This window comes from Anser anser (assembly GCF_964211835.1).
Source record: "Anser anser genome assembly, chromosome: 21".
Taxonomy (NCBI): domain Eukaryota; kingdom Metazoa; phylum Chordata; class Aves; order Anseriformes; family Anatidae; genus Anser; species Anser anser.
The window spans coordinates 7618011-7632552 of record NC_139742.1 but is presented as its reverse complement, the minus strand read 5'-3'; the positions used below and the strand labels follow the sequence as shown (position 1 = coordinate 7632552).

Here is a 14542-nt window from a genome sequence, read left to right as displayed (position 1 = left end):
TGGCTGCCAAACTGCTTTCCCTGTAGGCTTCTGATTTAAACAGCAACATCCAAACACCGTTTATGTTCAGATTCCCACCCTAGCATCCAGAGACTTGTCTAAACTTCATCCTGAGAAGAAGATAAAGAGGCCTTTTCTTTGGTCCCTGCGCTGTCGCTGCCTTCAGAACAGCTGACCCTCTGAATTAATACGACATCTCCGCAAACCCACCTCAATCCCCAGGCTCCTTGTACATTTAGATTCTGATACTCCTAACCTCCTTCCCTGATACCAGCCTTCACGGGGAATGGAAATAACTTTTTCACAAGCAGAAATCAAGACATCCCTTGACAGCTGCATGCCTCAGGTCACAGCGCCGCAGAGATGGTCAGTTCTGTACAATAACGGAGGGAAGTGGTGGTAACAGCCTCCTTCAGCAGGACCGCTCCAGAAGGAAATGACGGGGTCACCCTTTCTCCAGTTACAAGAGGTATTTAAAAATGAATAGTGGTTTATAATAAATTTTTACAGAGTCCTGAAGGGCTCTGCATTTGACTGACTGGGGGCCTCTTTCTCGGTCAGGCACTCCGACGGCATGCTAATTCGAGAGAGGAATGCCTTTAGGGCAGCAGGTACATTTACAGCTCGAGCAGGTAGCAAAGGGAGATGAAGCAGAGACAAGGAGGAAGAGGATGCTTCTTAGCATCGGTGATTGTCACGCTGCCAGTACTATTTTGGTTGAGAAAGGAGAAGTTGAAGAAAAACAGCTGGGTACTTTGGGAAAAGAGCAGCTTCCACAGGACCACGTGCAGCTAAACCACTCACACACGTAAACTAACGTGGACCTGGACAACCAGAAGGTTGAGGCCATGGCTGTACCGTGTCTAGACATGGTGGAGCTCTGGAGATGCAGAGAAAACCAGCAGCTTGCACTAGGTTTTGGATTCCAGACACTGGCTTGCTATGAAAACACTGACAATTGAAGAGGAATCTGCAATAAAACTACAATGTGAAATAACATTTTTTTTTTCACAAGAAAGAATGAAATAATTCCCAGCACAGTGTTAAAATCATATTATTCCTGCTGCACTTGAATCTTTCAAAGCCCTTAAGTATTTAAATGAAGTTATTTTACTTCAAAGCTCGTAATACCAGGCAATTATATTTCCTATATATGGCAGGCTGGATTTACCACTGGTCTTCAACACTGTGTTGTATTAATTGAGTTACAACAAAAAATACGGGCATACTGTGCTCATTATTCTTACCTTTTTACAAAAGAAGCAGACGAGTCGTTTAATTTTCATTAGAAAACTAAGTTGCTTTATAAATCAGTGTTTCCAAGCCCTTCTGTAAATAACCTTCCTTTCTGTTTAAGTCACTGACGCTTTCTTTTTCCTGGATTTTACATTCCCTCCTGTTTTTTTCTTGTTTTCCTTTTTCTAGATGTACATTCGCTACTGATTACATGTACTACTAGGTGAGTTTGTCATTCCAGAAAAAAGGTCAGTTACATGAATGGTCACATAAGGCACGCTTAACAGAAGGTGGAAAAAAAATGTATTTTGTTTTATCTTGTTATTTTTCAAACGATCTGGATACAAACCTACTGTATAAATTCAGTGTTTTACCACTGCTTTTATTACCCCAAAATGGAAGGTAAGTGCTTGAAGAAACTGATTGAATAGAGTTTAGTTTCATGGAAGATTCTGTAAATATCTCCTTGTCCCTTGCTGAAATTATGTTTGGTACATGCCAAGAGTAATACTCTTCAGCGCTACAAGCACAGACCTGCTACGATGAAACACTGAAGAAACCTCTCTTATGGGGCTTGCTAAACCTGAGCAATCGTCCTGCTTTAAATTATGCAGTGTGGTAGTGTAAAGAGGCTTGAACACAGCAGATTACCCAGCACTCGGATGCAGTGGGAGATCCCACCGATAGCTTCTACCAGGAAATGGGAAGAGAATATGATCAGAGAGCTCTGTGCTCAGGCTCTGGTCTATGGGGAGCTGTAGGAGACAGCCATTAAGTTAAAACAACTCCTAGGGCTTCTCTAAGCAACCGCAGGTATAGCGCCAATCCCTCAGCCAGCTAAGCATTCGCTCTCCCAGATGCTGTGTGTTTCTATCTGGTCCCAAGATTAACAGCCTTCCTTTCTGTAAAAAAAATGATAAAAGGAGCTCTGAACCCAGGGAAGCGATCTCAGCAGCGTGTCACCCAGAAACACAATACTGATCCACAAAGGTGGCACCTGCTTTTAGACACTGCTTTTCCTAGGTGAAGACCGGGACTTGCATTTTGTTTTCCCCTGTATTTCCTGAAGGAATAATGACTTTAATTAAAACCTACCACATTCCCCCTGGCCTCGAGCATGTGCAGTCTCCAAACCCTCGTTGGCATCTTTGCTTTCAGCAGCTCTCCTTGACGTTCGTGTTTTGGTTGGTAACTCTGGGGCCTGGAGGAAATTGCTCACTACGCTCCTCATGCCCTTCTTTCCCAATTCCTTTTCCACCTCTGCAATACACAGATGACAAAAAAATCACTATAATAGACACAATATAAAAACTATTGCACTGCTCAGAGTTAATTACATAAAAGAAAAGCAAACACCGCAAAGCAGAAGCTCCCTAAGGTTCTTCAGCCATTTGGCCCTTTAAAATCAGACCCAGAAGAAGCCCCCACGTAAGTGTACGTCTGCTTTCTGCACCTTTTACATCAGGCACTGGAATCCATGGCTGAATGTCACCGCAAAGCAGCCCGTAAGCTACGTGCAGAGTTAAGGACACGAGTGCCCCCTGTCCCATCCCTGGAACTACCTGACCCAAGACCTACCGTCCGATATGCTGGATTCCTGAAACATCGTCTCAAATGCCTGATGGATCTCAGCAAAGGAAGGCCTGTCGGAGGGGCTCCACTGCCAGCCTGCAAAAACACCACGGCTCAGAACTGCCCCCCAGCACTGGACATTCGTTACACTACGCCAGGAGGTGCTAGCTATCACAGCTCCCTTTTTATAAAACGGCCGAGAGAAAACATCAACTGGAAACCTGATTTGAAGGGCGCTGGGTATCTGCAACCACCACTGAGCCAAAGTAACAGTAGGTGCTGAGCACCCCTGGAAGAAAAATCTGTCACACTACAAAAGTCATGTACCAGAAGGCCACAGCGGAAGAGCAATGCTCGGTCCCTTAAGAAGCCTAACAACTCCTGCTTCGCCCTTGGAGCACAAGCTTTTTGTTAAGCTGTCAGGAAAAAGGAGACAGAAAACACTGAGCTGAACAACAAACCCCTCCCGAAGGCCCACGTACTCCCAGCAGAGAAGGACGGCCGGCTTCGCAGTGCTTTCATCCTCTGGGGAAAGCGGTTTGAAGCGAGCACTTCTACACTGCATTGCATCTCCACTACAACTGGCAGAGGGTTTCTTGTGTCTGGCTGCGTGTAGCCAGATCCTGGCACTCCTACTGCATCTCTGCAGAGCTAAATAGCAGCATGTCCGTCTGCAGGGCTGAAGAAAACTTACACGCTCTCATGAGCTCATAGACTTTCTCAGGACAGCCTTCAGGGCGCTCCATGCGGTAGTCTTTCTCCAACAGCTCATAGACTTGAGACAGGTCAATCCCAGGGTACGGGGACATGCCGTAGGTCGCGATTTCCCACAGCAGAACACCAAAAGCTGCAGTGGGAAAAAAAAATCGATAAGCTTTGTTTTCATTTTCAATTTGAGAGGATGTTTAGTGGGAGTAGTCACTAAACAGTGCTGCACTTAAACCAGTTCTGGGTGGCTCAGATCCCGTGCTCGGCAGCAGCTTAAATGTTAAAGCAGCGTAACGAGCCCCGTCGTCAGCACAGACAAGTTTCCTGAGATATGACAGGGTAGAATTAGACTAATTTTCAATGTATCAGTTGTCTCAAACCTGAACGCCTTGAGATCCTTCAAGTCCTATTAAAGGCACAATTAAGAGACTTCACAGTGGATTAGCTGAAACTGTTTCACTGCTGCACTGCAGTCTCTCTCTCAATTTGACAGCTCCTCTCATCTGCAGCCTCTCCCTAGAGGACTCGCATGTTTTAATAGCTCGGTGGTTTTTGGGGCACCCTTGTTTAAGCGGCAGACTGGAGGGGAAAGTGGGGACCCAGCAGCAAGAGGAGATCTTCAGCAGTTGCTACGAAGGAGACAATGGCTGGGTGAGACATTGTGGTCACGGGGAAAGCTGAACAGTCAAAAGGGAGAGCACGAAAAGGTTTTAAACCAGGCGAGGCGTTCAAGTCCCAGAACCCGGTGCAGGTCAGCGCCAGGGTCAGGCAGCTAACCCAGGAGTCAGGCATGCAGAACAGACTCAACACCAGTTCAGCAACCTGCATGTAATTAGTTCAGTCACCCTATTCTGGCCTTAAACTGAAGAGAAAGCGATTACAATTCTGCATAAGTAAGGAAATCACATCACATTACATGGTAACACCACCAAGGGCAATTTACATTAGACATTTCTGTGCACAATTTTCTTTGATTTCTGTCTCGAGGCACTGAGGTGAAAAGCATCCAAACCCTGGCATGGCCAGCAGCAGCCGTGGCCTCTAGGGATGGCTGGCGTGCTCCAGTCAGATCCCCTAATCCACCGCCCCGACTCTCACTCTGCAAGGTTACACTAACCTTAATTAAAGACACCCAGTAATCCTTTCGGAAATTCCCGGAGTACTCCACTGTTTAAATACGACAGGGATCCCTACAGCCCCGCCAGCAATTCAGCAGCATCCTGGGGACTGCGGCAGCTACCCAGCAACGGCCAGCGCCACGCCACGCCAGCCCGGAGCAGAAGAAACACCTTGCTCAGCACACAGACCTCAGCAGGGTTGCTCTCTGCCATCTCTGGAACGTTTTCTACCAGCCGTCCCCTAGAAGTTCCTTCAAAATGAAGCCTTTCTCTGCACCGTTTCCCCAAATCTGCAGAAAACTTCACTGCTGCTTTCCTACTGCCTGTTCTTTTTGTATATATATATATAAAAGATGCTCAGGATAACATTTCTCAAGTGCCCTTGGGACCAAGTCCCTCCAACTTCTATCTTATGTCACTGGGCACTTTTGAGAATTTGACCATCAGCTATGGCAGAGATATAAAATCCAAAGAAAGGCTGATAAAAAGTACAATGAAATTTTCTACAGTCAGATTTGATAGAATTTAGCTCCATTTAGCTAAGCCTAGTCTTATCACCACCACCTCAGGGCTCTTCAATAACCATTTGTCATCAAATTTTCTCTCTGTTTCTGCTCATCTCATTCCAAAGATTATTCTTTTAAAATGCAGAAAGACGAGCTCGGAGCTATCACTAGACAGATATACACATAATTTTTTAACATAAAAATGAACCAGATTCTCACTTTCCTCCATAAAGTAGTTTGAAACTTCCTGGCTATATCACAATATATTGCTTCATAGCTCTGTGCCAGAACTCTATCAAGTCAGCAGCACTGGTGCCCTCCAGCCCCATTCCATACATTCCTATAAACACTACAGCATCCTTTATTTTCATACTTGCCAACGACTCAAACATACAAAGCCAGGTCTGCATCCTCAGTTTTCCACTCAAGGACTGAATTCGCAGAGATTAATCCCTGAACTCTGACAAGCTCACAGAACAGCACAGCTCACACTAGGGAACGCGCTCTCTCCTGAAACGTTTCACAATGTACTCACTGCACAGCCCTGGAAAAGAAGGCTACACAAGGCTATAATCCGAATTCATCTGTACATAAAATTCTTACCCCAGACATCAGATTTAATGGAGAATTTGTTGTAGGCCAGGCTTTCTGGTGCAGTCCACTTGATAGGGAATTTTGCTCCAGCGTGGGCTGTGTATGTGTCGCCTGTCATTAGCCTGCTCAGGCCAAAGTCTGCCACCTTCACCAAGTGGTTCTCCCCTACAAGGCAGTTTCTGGCAGCGAGGTCCCTAAAAAAAAGAACAAAACCAGGAAATGAGTGGTCTGTCATCTCACTTTTCGCTGTTCCCGAAGAAGTCTGGGCCTGCATGTGATTATTTTGATCAGAGTATTACACAGAAATTACGGAGTTCTGCGCATACATGTAAGAGGTAAAGTTATTTTCCATTCCGGCTTTGTAAGACTGTCATCCCAACTTTTTTTTTTTTTTAATGTGAAGTGAAAGCTTCAAGAAGCCCCCTCACTTTCAATAAAAGCTGCCACCCTCAGGATAAAAATAATTTAAAGAAATGTCAGTGCTCAAGTTATCAATAGCTGAGGACGAGCACTGAATTAAAGAAGTTGCGATGCCTCACTTCTTGCCCACTTTTCCAACACTTCCATCACCCTAGACAACACCAGTCACTCTCCAGAATTCTTCTTCCAGTCCCTGTTCAACTACCAGGTTTAATCCCCAGCTATGCTCTCCTTCCTCCCAAAGATACCACGTCTTACAACGCAATGTTTTCATACCCAACACAAAAATGCCATTGGTGACCATACGGACAGCTCGGTGACAGCACCTATAAAGGCAGCAACCCCAGCTGCCTTGCAAGGAGGCAGAAGAAAGCCTGCGTGGGTAGCTGCAAGACAACAGTTTCTTCTCACCCTTTCAGTTCAAAGCCTAATCTTCAAACAGGAGAGATTTTGGCCTTTTCAAACCTATTGTGGCCTCTGCTATCAGCACTTTCATTTTTAAAAGACTGAGCAATAAGCAAATCGAGCTTTTCCTCCACATTTTTTCACCTGCCTTCACCCTGGCAGGTGAGAGATGCACATTCCGCATTTGCCACCTCCCTGCCTCAGACGTGCTGTTAGCACCCTCAGAAATGCTCGATGAGTATAAAAATGTAAAGCACAGAATTACATTTCTCCTAATACCAAGTTTTACTAAAAACGCTTCTTCAGATTATGTTACATTGAACTAAAAATTGATTCTACCAGAAAGCGTGAGATGTTCTTCAAATACGAGGCAGACACTGCTGTTTCTTTTGTTTGTTTCTTCTGCTCAGCCAGAACAGATTTTAAAAAGTACATCTTAGGAGATGTCCATTAAATTTCCACTATGTTTTTGAATGTATCTTCTTATCAATGCTGATTACTACAATGTGTGTCTAAATAAAAGCTCCTCTTCATAATCAAATTCCTCCTCCTTCCTGATTCATTAAATGAGGTCACAGCCCAGCATTTGAATTCATGGATGCGAATTGTGACAACACTCCTAAAATAATTGGGTAGGTGGGTATGGGGGTGGCTGATAAGGAAAAATGCTACTATTTATTTTAGATAAATGGGTCATCAGAAATAAGAGGAAATGAAATGAACAGGAGAGCAGACAAATGGGACTCACACAAAGCAGTTTTTAAAGTTCACTTCCTGCAGGCTGAAGGGATGAAATACTTTCAACAGAGCAAATCAAAGGGTGGAAAAAATTTAATTTGCAGCATCACCGTTCACTTTATTGACTGACAGAAGCATTTAAACAAGCCTTTCAGGCAGCAAAGGCAACGCATGTCTTAGAGGAAGACCTAGAACTTTACACACGATCTTCATATTTGTCTCTATAAAAAAACATGTGCTAATTTCATATTCCAGCTAATTGGGTAGGAAAGGTCACACTGTGGCACAGAGAACATCTTGTATTAAACTCAGCGACTCTCAAACCTTCGCACAGGATGTGTCATTATATTGCTAGGAGGCCATTTCTACAGACGAAGAATGCGAAGCTCTAGCCATAATTGCAGCACGCTTAAAGGTCAGAGTCTTTGGGACTTTAAGACTGCAAAGATGCTTATTAAAGTCAAATACGCAATCTGGTCAATAATGGAAAACAATCCCCATAGGGGATGAAAAAAGCAAGACAAAGGAGAAGGGACACACGCTGAGGTGGCACTAAGAGGGTGGCTTTGCTGTGAGCACCTGTCCACATCCAGCAACACCAACTGCCTGCAGCAGTTTTTAAGGGCTGTTGGAATCAGGAGGGCAGAGGCTTATCTGGTCCATTAAGAGCCTGCTACCTGAGGAAGCGTTTAGAGCTAAGGCATTTGTCCAAACTATAAAAGTACTGATATGTCTTTAGCCTGCATCTGCTTCAAAAAAAGAAAGAAAAAAAGCACAGAGAAAAACAATTAGAAGACCGTCCTACAGACAGGTCAATGCACTGGGTGAGAATGCAGCACAGCAGTGTCTTAAATGTAGGACGTGGACTGCATCCGAAGTCAACGCTGGGATAACCTGAAAATAAACCAAGGGGCGTTTTGTGCTTGAGATTCTAGGGTGCTCAGTGTCCTTCCTACCTGTGAATGAAGTTTTTCTTCTCCAGGTACTCCATGGCTGAGGAGATCTGAGTCGCCATGTACAGCAGCACCACCGCATTCACCTCCTGCCGGTTACACTCGCGCAGGTAATCCAGCAGGTTCCCGTACGTCATGAACTCCGTGATGATGTAGAAAGGAGGCTCCCGTGTGCACACCCCTAAGGACCAAGACAAAGTTTGGTTTGAACGCCTGAGAATATCAGTACATTTTTGTGTTTTGTCTTCTAAGGCAATTTACATCTCTAACGGGGAAATACAGGGCTCGCAGAGAGACTGAGCTGCGCTTGGAACTGGTTAATAGAGGGGTTTAATTTCCTGCTTCAGGCTCTGGCAAGTTAAAATGTTAGGGAGACGAGATCATTAAAAATCATGTATTACTGGTACAAATTGTGAATTTTGCCAGACAATAAGCGTCTGTATTTAAAGCCTTGGTATGGTGAGCAGCTTATCTGCTCCTTAACATCCGTATCACTGCACAAGGGTTTAAGTTCAAATCCCCCTGCTTGGTATTTATCACTTACCTAATAATTGCACCAAGTTCGGATGCTTGATCTCCTTCATTACTGCGGCTTCTTTCAAGAACTCTTCCACCTCCATGGTATCCTCCTGCAGAACAACAGCAAAGCTTTGGCAAGGACAGCGTGCGCAAAGGAGGAACAGTTTTTTTGTACGGGGACACAAAACGAACAGCAAAGTGACAACATAAGCCACAGTTTTTTCAAGGTAATTTTTCCCCGTAGCCACATCACAATGCCAGGGAGTTGGGAACTTTTTTTTTTTTGGTAGGATTTTTTAAAATACATTTTTATCATTCATACTGTAGTATTGGAACAGAGCTTTTTAGGGCAAGAAAATCCATATCCCTTTTGTGAAGGGCCTCTCACAGGACCACGCAGGAGCTGAAAAGGGAAAAGCTAAAAATGTTTGTTCCTAACAGAAAATAAAACCGAATGAAATAAACAGTACAGAAAGAAAAGAAACACGAGTGAAAATAAAAGGAAGGCTACGCCGCAATCGAAGGCTTGGGCAACTGCTGAAATGCAAGCCCCTGATTCTGCTGGGTCTGAGCAAGAAACGCCCACCCTCAGACAGGGCAGCGTGGCCGACAGCAGCGACTCCTTGACTGAAAGCCTGAGGTTTCACAGATTTCTTTCCTGGTATTTAGAATCTGACCCGTGACGTAACTGTTCCGGGCAGATTTTTCACTACCTATTTGTTGAGCATCGTGAAGTTGCTTGGCACAACAGAAAACCAGGGAAGATCCAATCTGGCTCAAAAGGCCCGTATTCTGAAGCAAATACGCCCCAAATGGCCGGAAGGTCATTTCAAAGTGGTGCAAAAATACAGATCTATTCCTAAAGCAATGTTTCTTTCTATATCCATTTTTTTTTTTTCCGTTGGTGGATTAATGTTGACAGCCTACATGGACGAAGTGTTTTAAGGCCGGATTGGAGAGGATTTACTGCTGCTGGTGAGAATGATAACAGTGGGCTGCTGCTCTAAGACCCAGGCAGCGCTCTGCTCTGCAGTTAGCTACGAGAACCTTTTTCGAGCGGTTTCATTCCATCATTTGCTATTCGTCGCCAATTAACTTGATTGGCAGCTGTGTTTTTTGTGAGCACGCTCTGTCAAAACTAATAGCCCAAAGGGCCTTGTGAACAGAACTTTAAACCGTTTTCTTTGGCAAAGGAAACGGGGTTAACAATCCAGGTTGCCAAACGGACCTAAACACGCGCTTATCTTTTGTGTGCTACTGGGAAAGGCGGTTCCTCGGCACGGCCGCTCGATGGTTTTCAGTCCTTTACCTCTCAGTGACCAAATCAATCGGGAGGATGCATAGAGAGAATTACCGTAACTGCGATCTCTCTGAAAATCTGATCTCATGCAAAGAGCAGAATTTTACCAGTTTCCATCTTCCTCTGCACAAAACCACAGAATAAACACAAGGGTTCCAGCAATACGATATGTTCCTAGCAAAGTACAGGACCGTGCCTCAGCCCTGACTTACACGAACCTCATTAAGGGGCACCTGCCCCTTTGCCCGATTTAAATCACAGGCTTCTCTGCTGGGGAAAACGAAGAAAAAAAAAAAAGCCTTTGAAGGCAGCCTTAATGGACACGGGCTAGACGTGTGCAGGAAGAAATGTGCTGAGGTGGCCAGCTCACAACGGTTCAGCCATTTAACGGCCCTCACAGGGCAGCGAGTTTGGGTCGCGGTCCCAGCAGGCTGCATCCAGCCCGGAGATGATGCTGGAGTGGGTCACGAAGCTCCATCCCCAGTCGCCGCGGCCCCTTTCTTTCCTTACCAGGTGCAAAACCTCAAGAACAGAGTGCGGCCGTGTGACGGTAACACCCCCTTCAGAAGCGCTGCTGCCTCCTGCCCAGCACACCAAGTTCCTAATGAAATATTTAAATGGGAAACATCAGAGCACCGCCACGCTGCCTAGCGCTTCCCGGTTACGTGCAACCAAAAACCAGGGTGCTGCTTTTATCGTCTCCTTGGGTGAGCCAGTCTTCTGTGCCGGCTGTGAGCTCCGCTCAGACATGACAGAAAAATGACCAACAAATGGGGCTTCCCGAGCCCTGCTAGTCAAAAGGAAGCTCGGAGGGATTTTTTTTTTCCTTTTAGCTTTCCCTCCCCTTTATCTTTCTTATGCAGATACACGGGGTAGATGGGGAGGGAACCAGAACCACGTAAAGTTTTGAAAAATATTCTCTCACATGAAGATAAAGTGAGTCGTTTGAGTGTTTGTGAAGCAGCTGCTGAAGGCTTGTTTTCCCATGTAGAACCAGAATATAAATGTGATTTTAAAATATTTCCCAAAACTTTGAAGAAAGCTATAATCCCACCTGTCAGGTAGCAGACTGATGGATTTAAGGACGGTGGATTATAAATTTGCTTTTAAGGATGGTTTTAGTGTGCATAATTGCAGACTGAAGTGTTTCTCAACTCTCTTTTTGGTTATTCTTACATTCCCCAGTGGAACATGCTGCTCCATATTACATTATGAACCACTTTTAGTCATGTTTCATTAAATATTTATTTGATCTATTTGAAACAGCCATGGTCTGTATTAAGGTTTCTCGTTATGCACAGAGATTCGATGGCATCGCACAAAATGTGCCTCTGTTGATGGGTTTTAGAGAGAAGATGAAGGAACGCAAAAATTAGAATTGGGCACAAACGAGAGACCTGAAGACATCAGGCATCCTCACACCACGGAAGGAGATGTTGCAGCAAAGTTATCATTTCAGGACACGATTTCCTTCTCCTTTTCAAGATACGGATGTTTTGTTCAAGCCAGTCACATCGCAGCTCCACCTGCATCATGGTGCTCCCGAGCAAGCCCTGCGGTCGGTCCCAGTGCGTTGGCCCGAGCACCGGTAACACTAGGTGTCACTCGCTGCCTGTGCAACCAGGCGCTGAACTCTTCTCCACTGGGGAGCAGCAAAAGGAATCTCCAGAGTACAAAAAAGGCCAAAATGAAAATACTTTCTGCAGCCATAGCAACCCAGAAATACCGAGGTAGCCACCGTTCAGACAGTCAGGGAGAAATATTTTCCCCAAATCAAGGAAACTTTCTTCCCCTGACACTACCGCACCTGTGCAGGTCTCTCCACTTCAAAATTTCCATTTCAAAAACAAAAAAAAAAAAAAACAAAAAGAAACAAACAAAAAGCCTTCTTCTGTTTGTTTCTGCAAGCCCAAGCCACATCCCAATGCGAGGAGAGAGAACATGGTGTCAAGTTAACATAAACTCTTATTAAGCAATCGAATGCAATGTGTGTAGATGGTGCCAGGAGATCTCAAGACACATTTATAAACATAAATGAATTAAGCAATGACCTTATGAACTTGGAGCATTATTTGCATTTCAAGAGGCAAGGAAACCAAGACTCAGAAATCAGGGAGCAGAGCCAGAAACAGAACTGATTACCCAGTTCCCCACTAAAGCCTCTTACGAATTTTAATATACTTGAGCTTGGATACACTTTTTCCCCCTCCCGTATCTTTTGATAATAAACAGCTGTGAACAATTGCTTAAGACTGCTAGGTACACAGGGAGCTTGTCTTTGCGAAAGACGCCACATAAGACAAACAATCAAAACATTAAGATCCTCCCTGAAACGCAGCCCTTGAATTTTCTGTTGCCTGAGTCACGATCCGCAATTTTCCTTAATGCCCCAGCTTGTCTTTGTGCGTTCACCTGCGAGTAGCACACCTTTGCCACCCCCTGAATGCAAGAGGTATCACAGCAGTTATTTACATTTCTGAGGTTTCATCTGCTCTGAAGCAAAAATTGCGCTGTTAACATCCTGTTTAGTTATGTGTGTTTCAAGTGCCACATAAAACCGTCATCAATTCAGGTTCTCTGTTATTCCAGGCCTACGCACAGAAATTAAGGGCTATCACCAACCCAAACTGTCAAGTGGGGCTGAGGGAAGGCAGCCAGCCTGAACTCGGCTCCTGCTGAAAGGAGAGGAACGTAGGAATGTTGAGAGATGCGAGTCCTACCTTTAGGGTCTTCACAGCCACTGTAAGGCTGTACTTCTTCCAGACTCCTTCGTACACCTCTCCGTACTGCCCGCCACCAAGCTTGTGCTTCATAGTGATGTCAGTTCGCTCTATCTCCCACTTGTCGTAGTTCGGGGACACCCCGTAAATAGTGGGCTTATTGCGTTTGGGCGCTGGGTAGTGTAAAGTGGTGATGAGCCCATCTGCTACCGTCGAATGATGATGGACCAACTCCGCCAACGTGTTGAAGCGGCTCTCTGAAGAGACGTACAGCTAGGGACAAGGAGAAAGAGAAAGCTCATTCACATGCACACTGGAGCATTCGTATGCAGAAACTACATTTAAAACCGTGAAATCAAAGTGTTGCATGGCTTCCAGTCACACTGCAGTGCCACGAGCTCCACTTGCTCTTTAACTAGCTCGCAGAAGCTCAGAGCTGAGAAAGATCAACACTTGCATAAGTGCATGGATCCACCAGCAAATACATGCACTTTGCTCAAACACAACGGAAGGAATAACCGCAAATAGCATTCGACTGGCATGCTGCTGCTTGAAACGTCTGCTTTCAAAAGGCTGGTCAGCACAGATTGTGGGATGTTTCCTGAACAGTTGGGTTTTCTACCTCAGCTTCTGGATCACATTATTCCTGTCTGAGTTATGACATTTCACCCTCCTGAATTCTCCTTGAAGTTTCATTAACAAACTGGTAGCTTCCCTGGCTTTGGGCTAAGGTCTGCATAGCGTTCTGCATTCAGCTGGACAGCTGGTCTGTTCCGTCCTTGTGATGGGCACAGATCAATAACACCGAAGTAAAATCATTACCACTGAGTGCGGACCTACTGCGAGGCATGGCAGCCTGCATTTGTTACCGCTTTAACATTTACAGAGAGGATCCATTTTGAGCCTAAAAGCCTGCTAAAGGCAGAAAAGTGACACCTATAAACACAGCTCTGTATTTACTTCCTATTTCATACTCCAGTCCAAACTTCTGCTACGCAAAGTGACAAAAGCTAGAAGAGTAATAATAACCATAATAATAAAGTGATGCTGCAACACCTGAAGGAGAGGGAGAAACCTTCTGCCTCGCTGGATGTGCACCGAACAGCTCAGTCTGTGCACGTGCAGTGGCCATCTGTCTGGGATTTTGGGAAGCTGACAGGGCTGCCACTCAGCCCCAAATCCCAGACTTGGGGCCAAACTCTGTTACTTCCACCTAGACAGAACTCTTGGGCGGAAAAAGAAATTTTTGGAGCTTCACAGATGTGTTAAGTGAACATGTCCAACAGAAAAGGAAGATGTATTTATAGAGAAAAAATGTTTGCAGAGAGGAGAAAAAGAGCCTTTGATCTGGAGATTGGCAATTTCTGTACAGATGTTCCTCCTTTGCAGGCATCTGTTTACTACAGAAAACCCAAAATGAGAACGAGAGGCATTGGAAAACACCAAATGTTCCAAAGGAAACAAGAGCACTGGCCCTACGAATATGAAAAGGTGAGTGAAAAGAGCAGCTGTATCATCCAAGGAAGTCGGAGTGACACGGAAGAGGCCCTCTCCCCCTCGGCATCCTGCTGGCCCAAATTCCTGCTTCAGTTTCTGAGAACGAGGCAAAGGCTTCAGTGCAGATGGTGACCATTCTGTGAGAGCTGGCAGGAACGCTCAGCTATGTATGTCATGGACTTACTTGAAAGAGCTACAGCAAGGTAAAAATGCTCAGCTCGGGCACACAGCGTTACCCAAAAAGGGTTACACAGCA

The 14542-nt window shown here is 45.1% G+C and overlaps 1 protein-coding gene across 4 annotated transcripts in view; it reads right to left on the bottom strand.

The window, feature by feature from the left end:
* The window catches only part of ABL1 (ABL proto-oncogene 1, non-receptor tyrosine kinase), a 75260-nt gene that overhangs the window by 3628 nt on the left and 57090 nt on the right, over positions 1-14542 (bottom strand). For all 4 annotated transcript variants that reach the window (XM_083806921.1, XM_083806922.1, XM_083806924.1 and 1 more), the window contains 7 exons: positions 12790-13062; positions 8795-8879; positions 8254-8431; positions 5744-5928; positions 3503-3655; positions 2815-2904; positions 2332-2496 (listed from right to left, as the gene is read on the bottom strand). In XM_083806921.1, the coding sequence (XP_083663047.1) occupies positions 2332-2496; positions 2815-2904; positions 3503-3655; positions 5744-5928; positions 8254-8431; positions 8795-8879; positions 12790-13062 (1129 nt within the window). The remainder of the gene's footprint in view (positions 1-2331; positions 2497-2814; positions 2905-3502; positions 3656-5743; positions 5929-8253; positions 8432-8794; positions 8880-12789; positions 13063-14542) is intronic.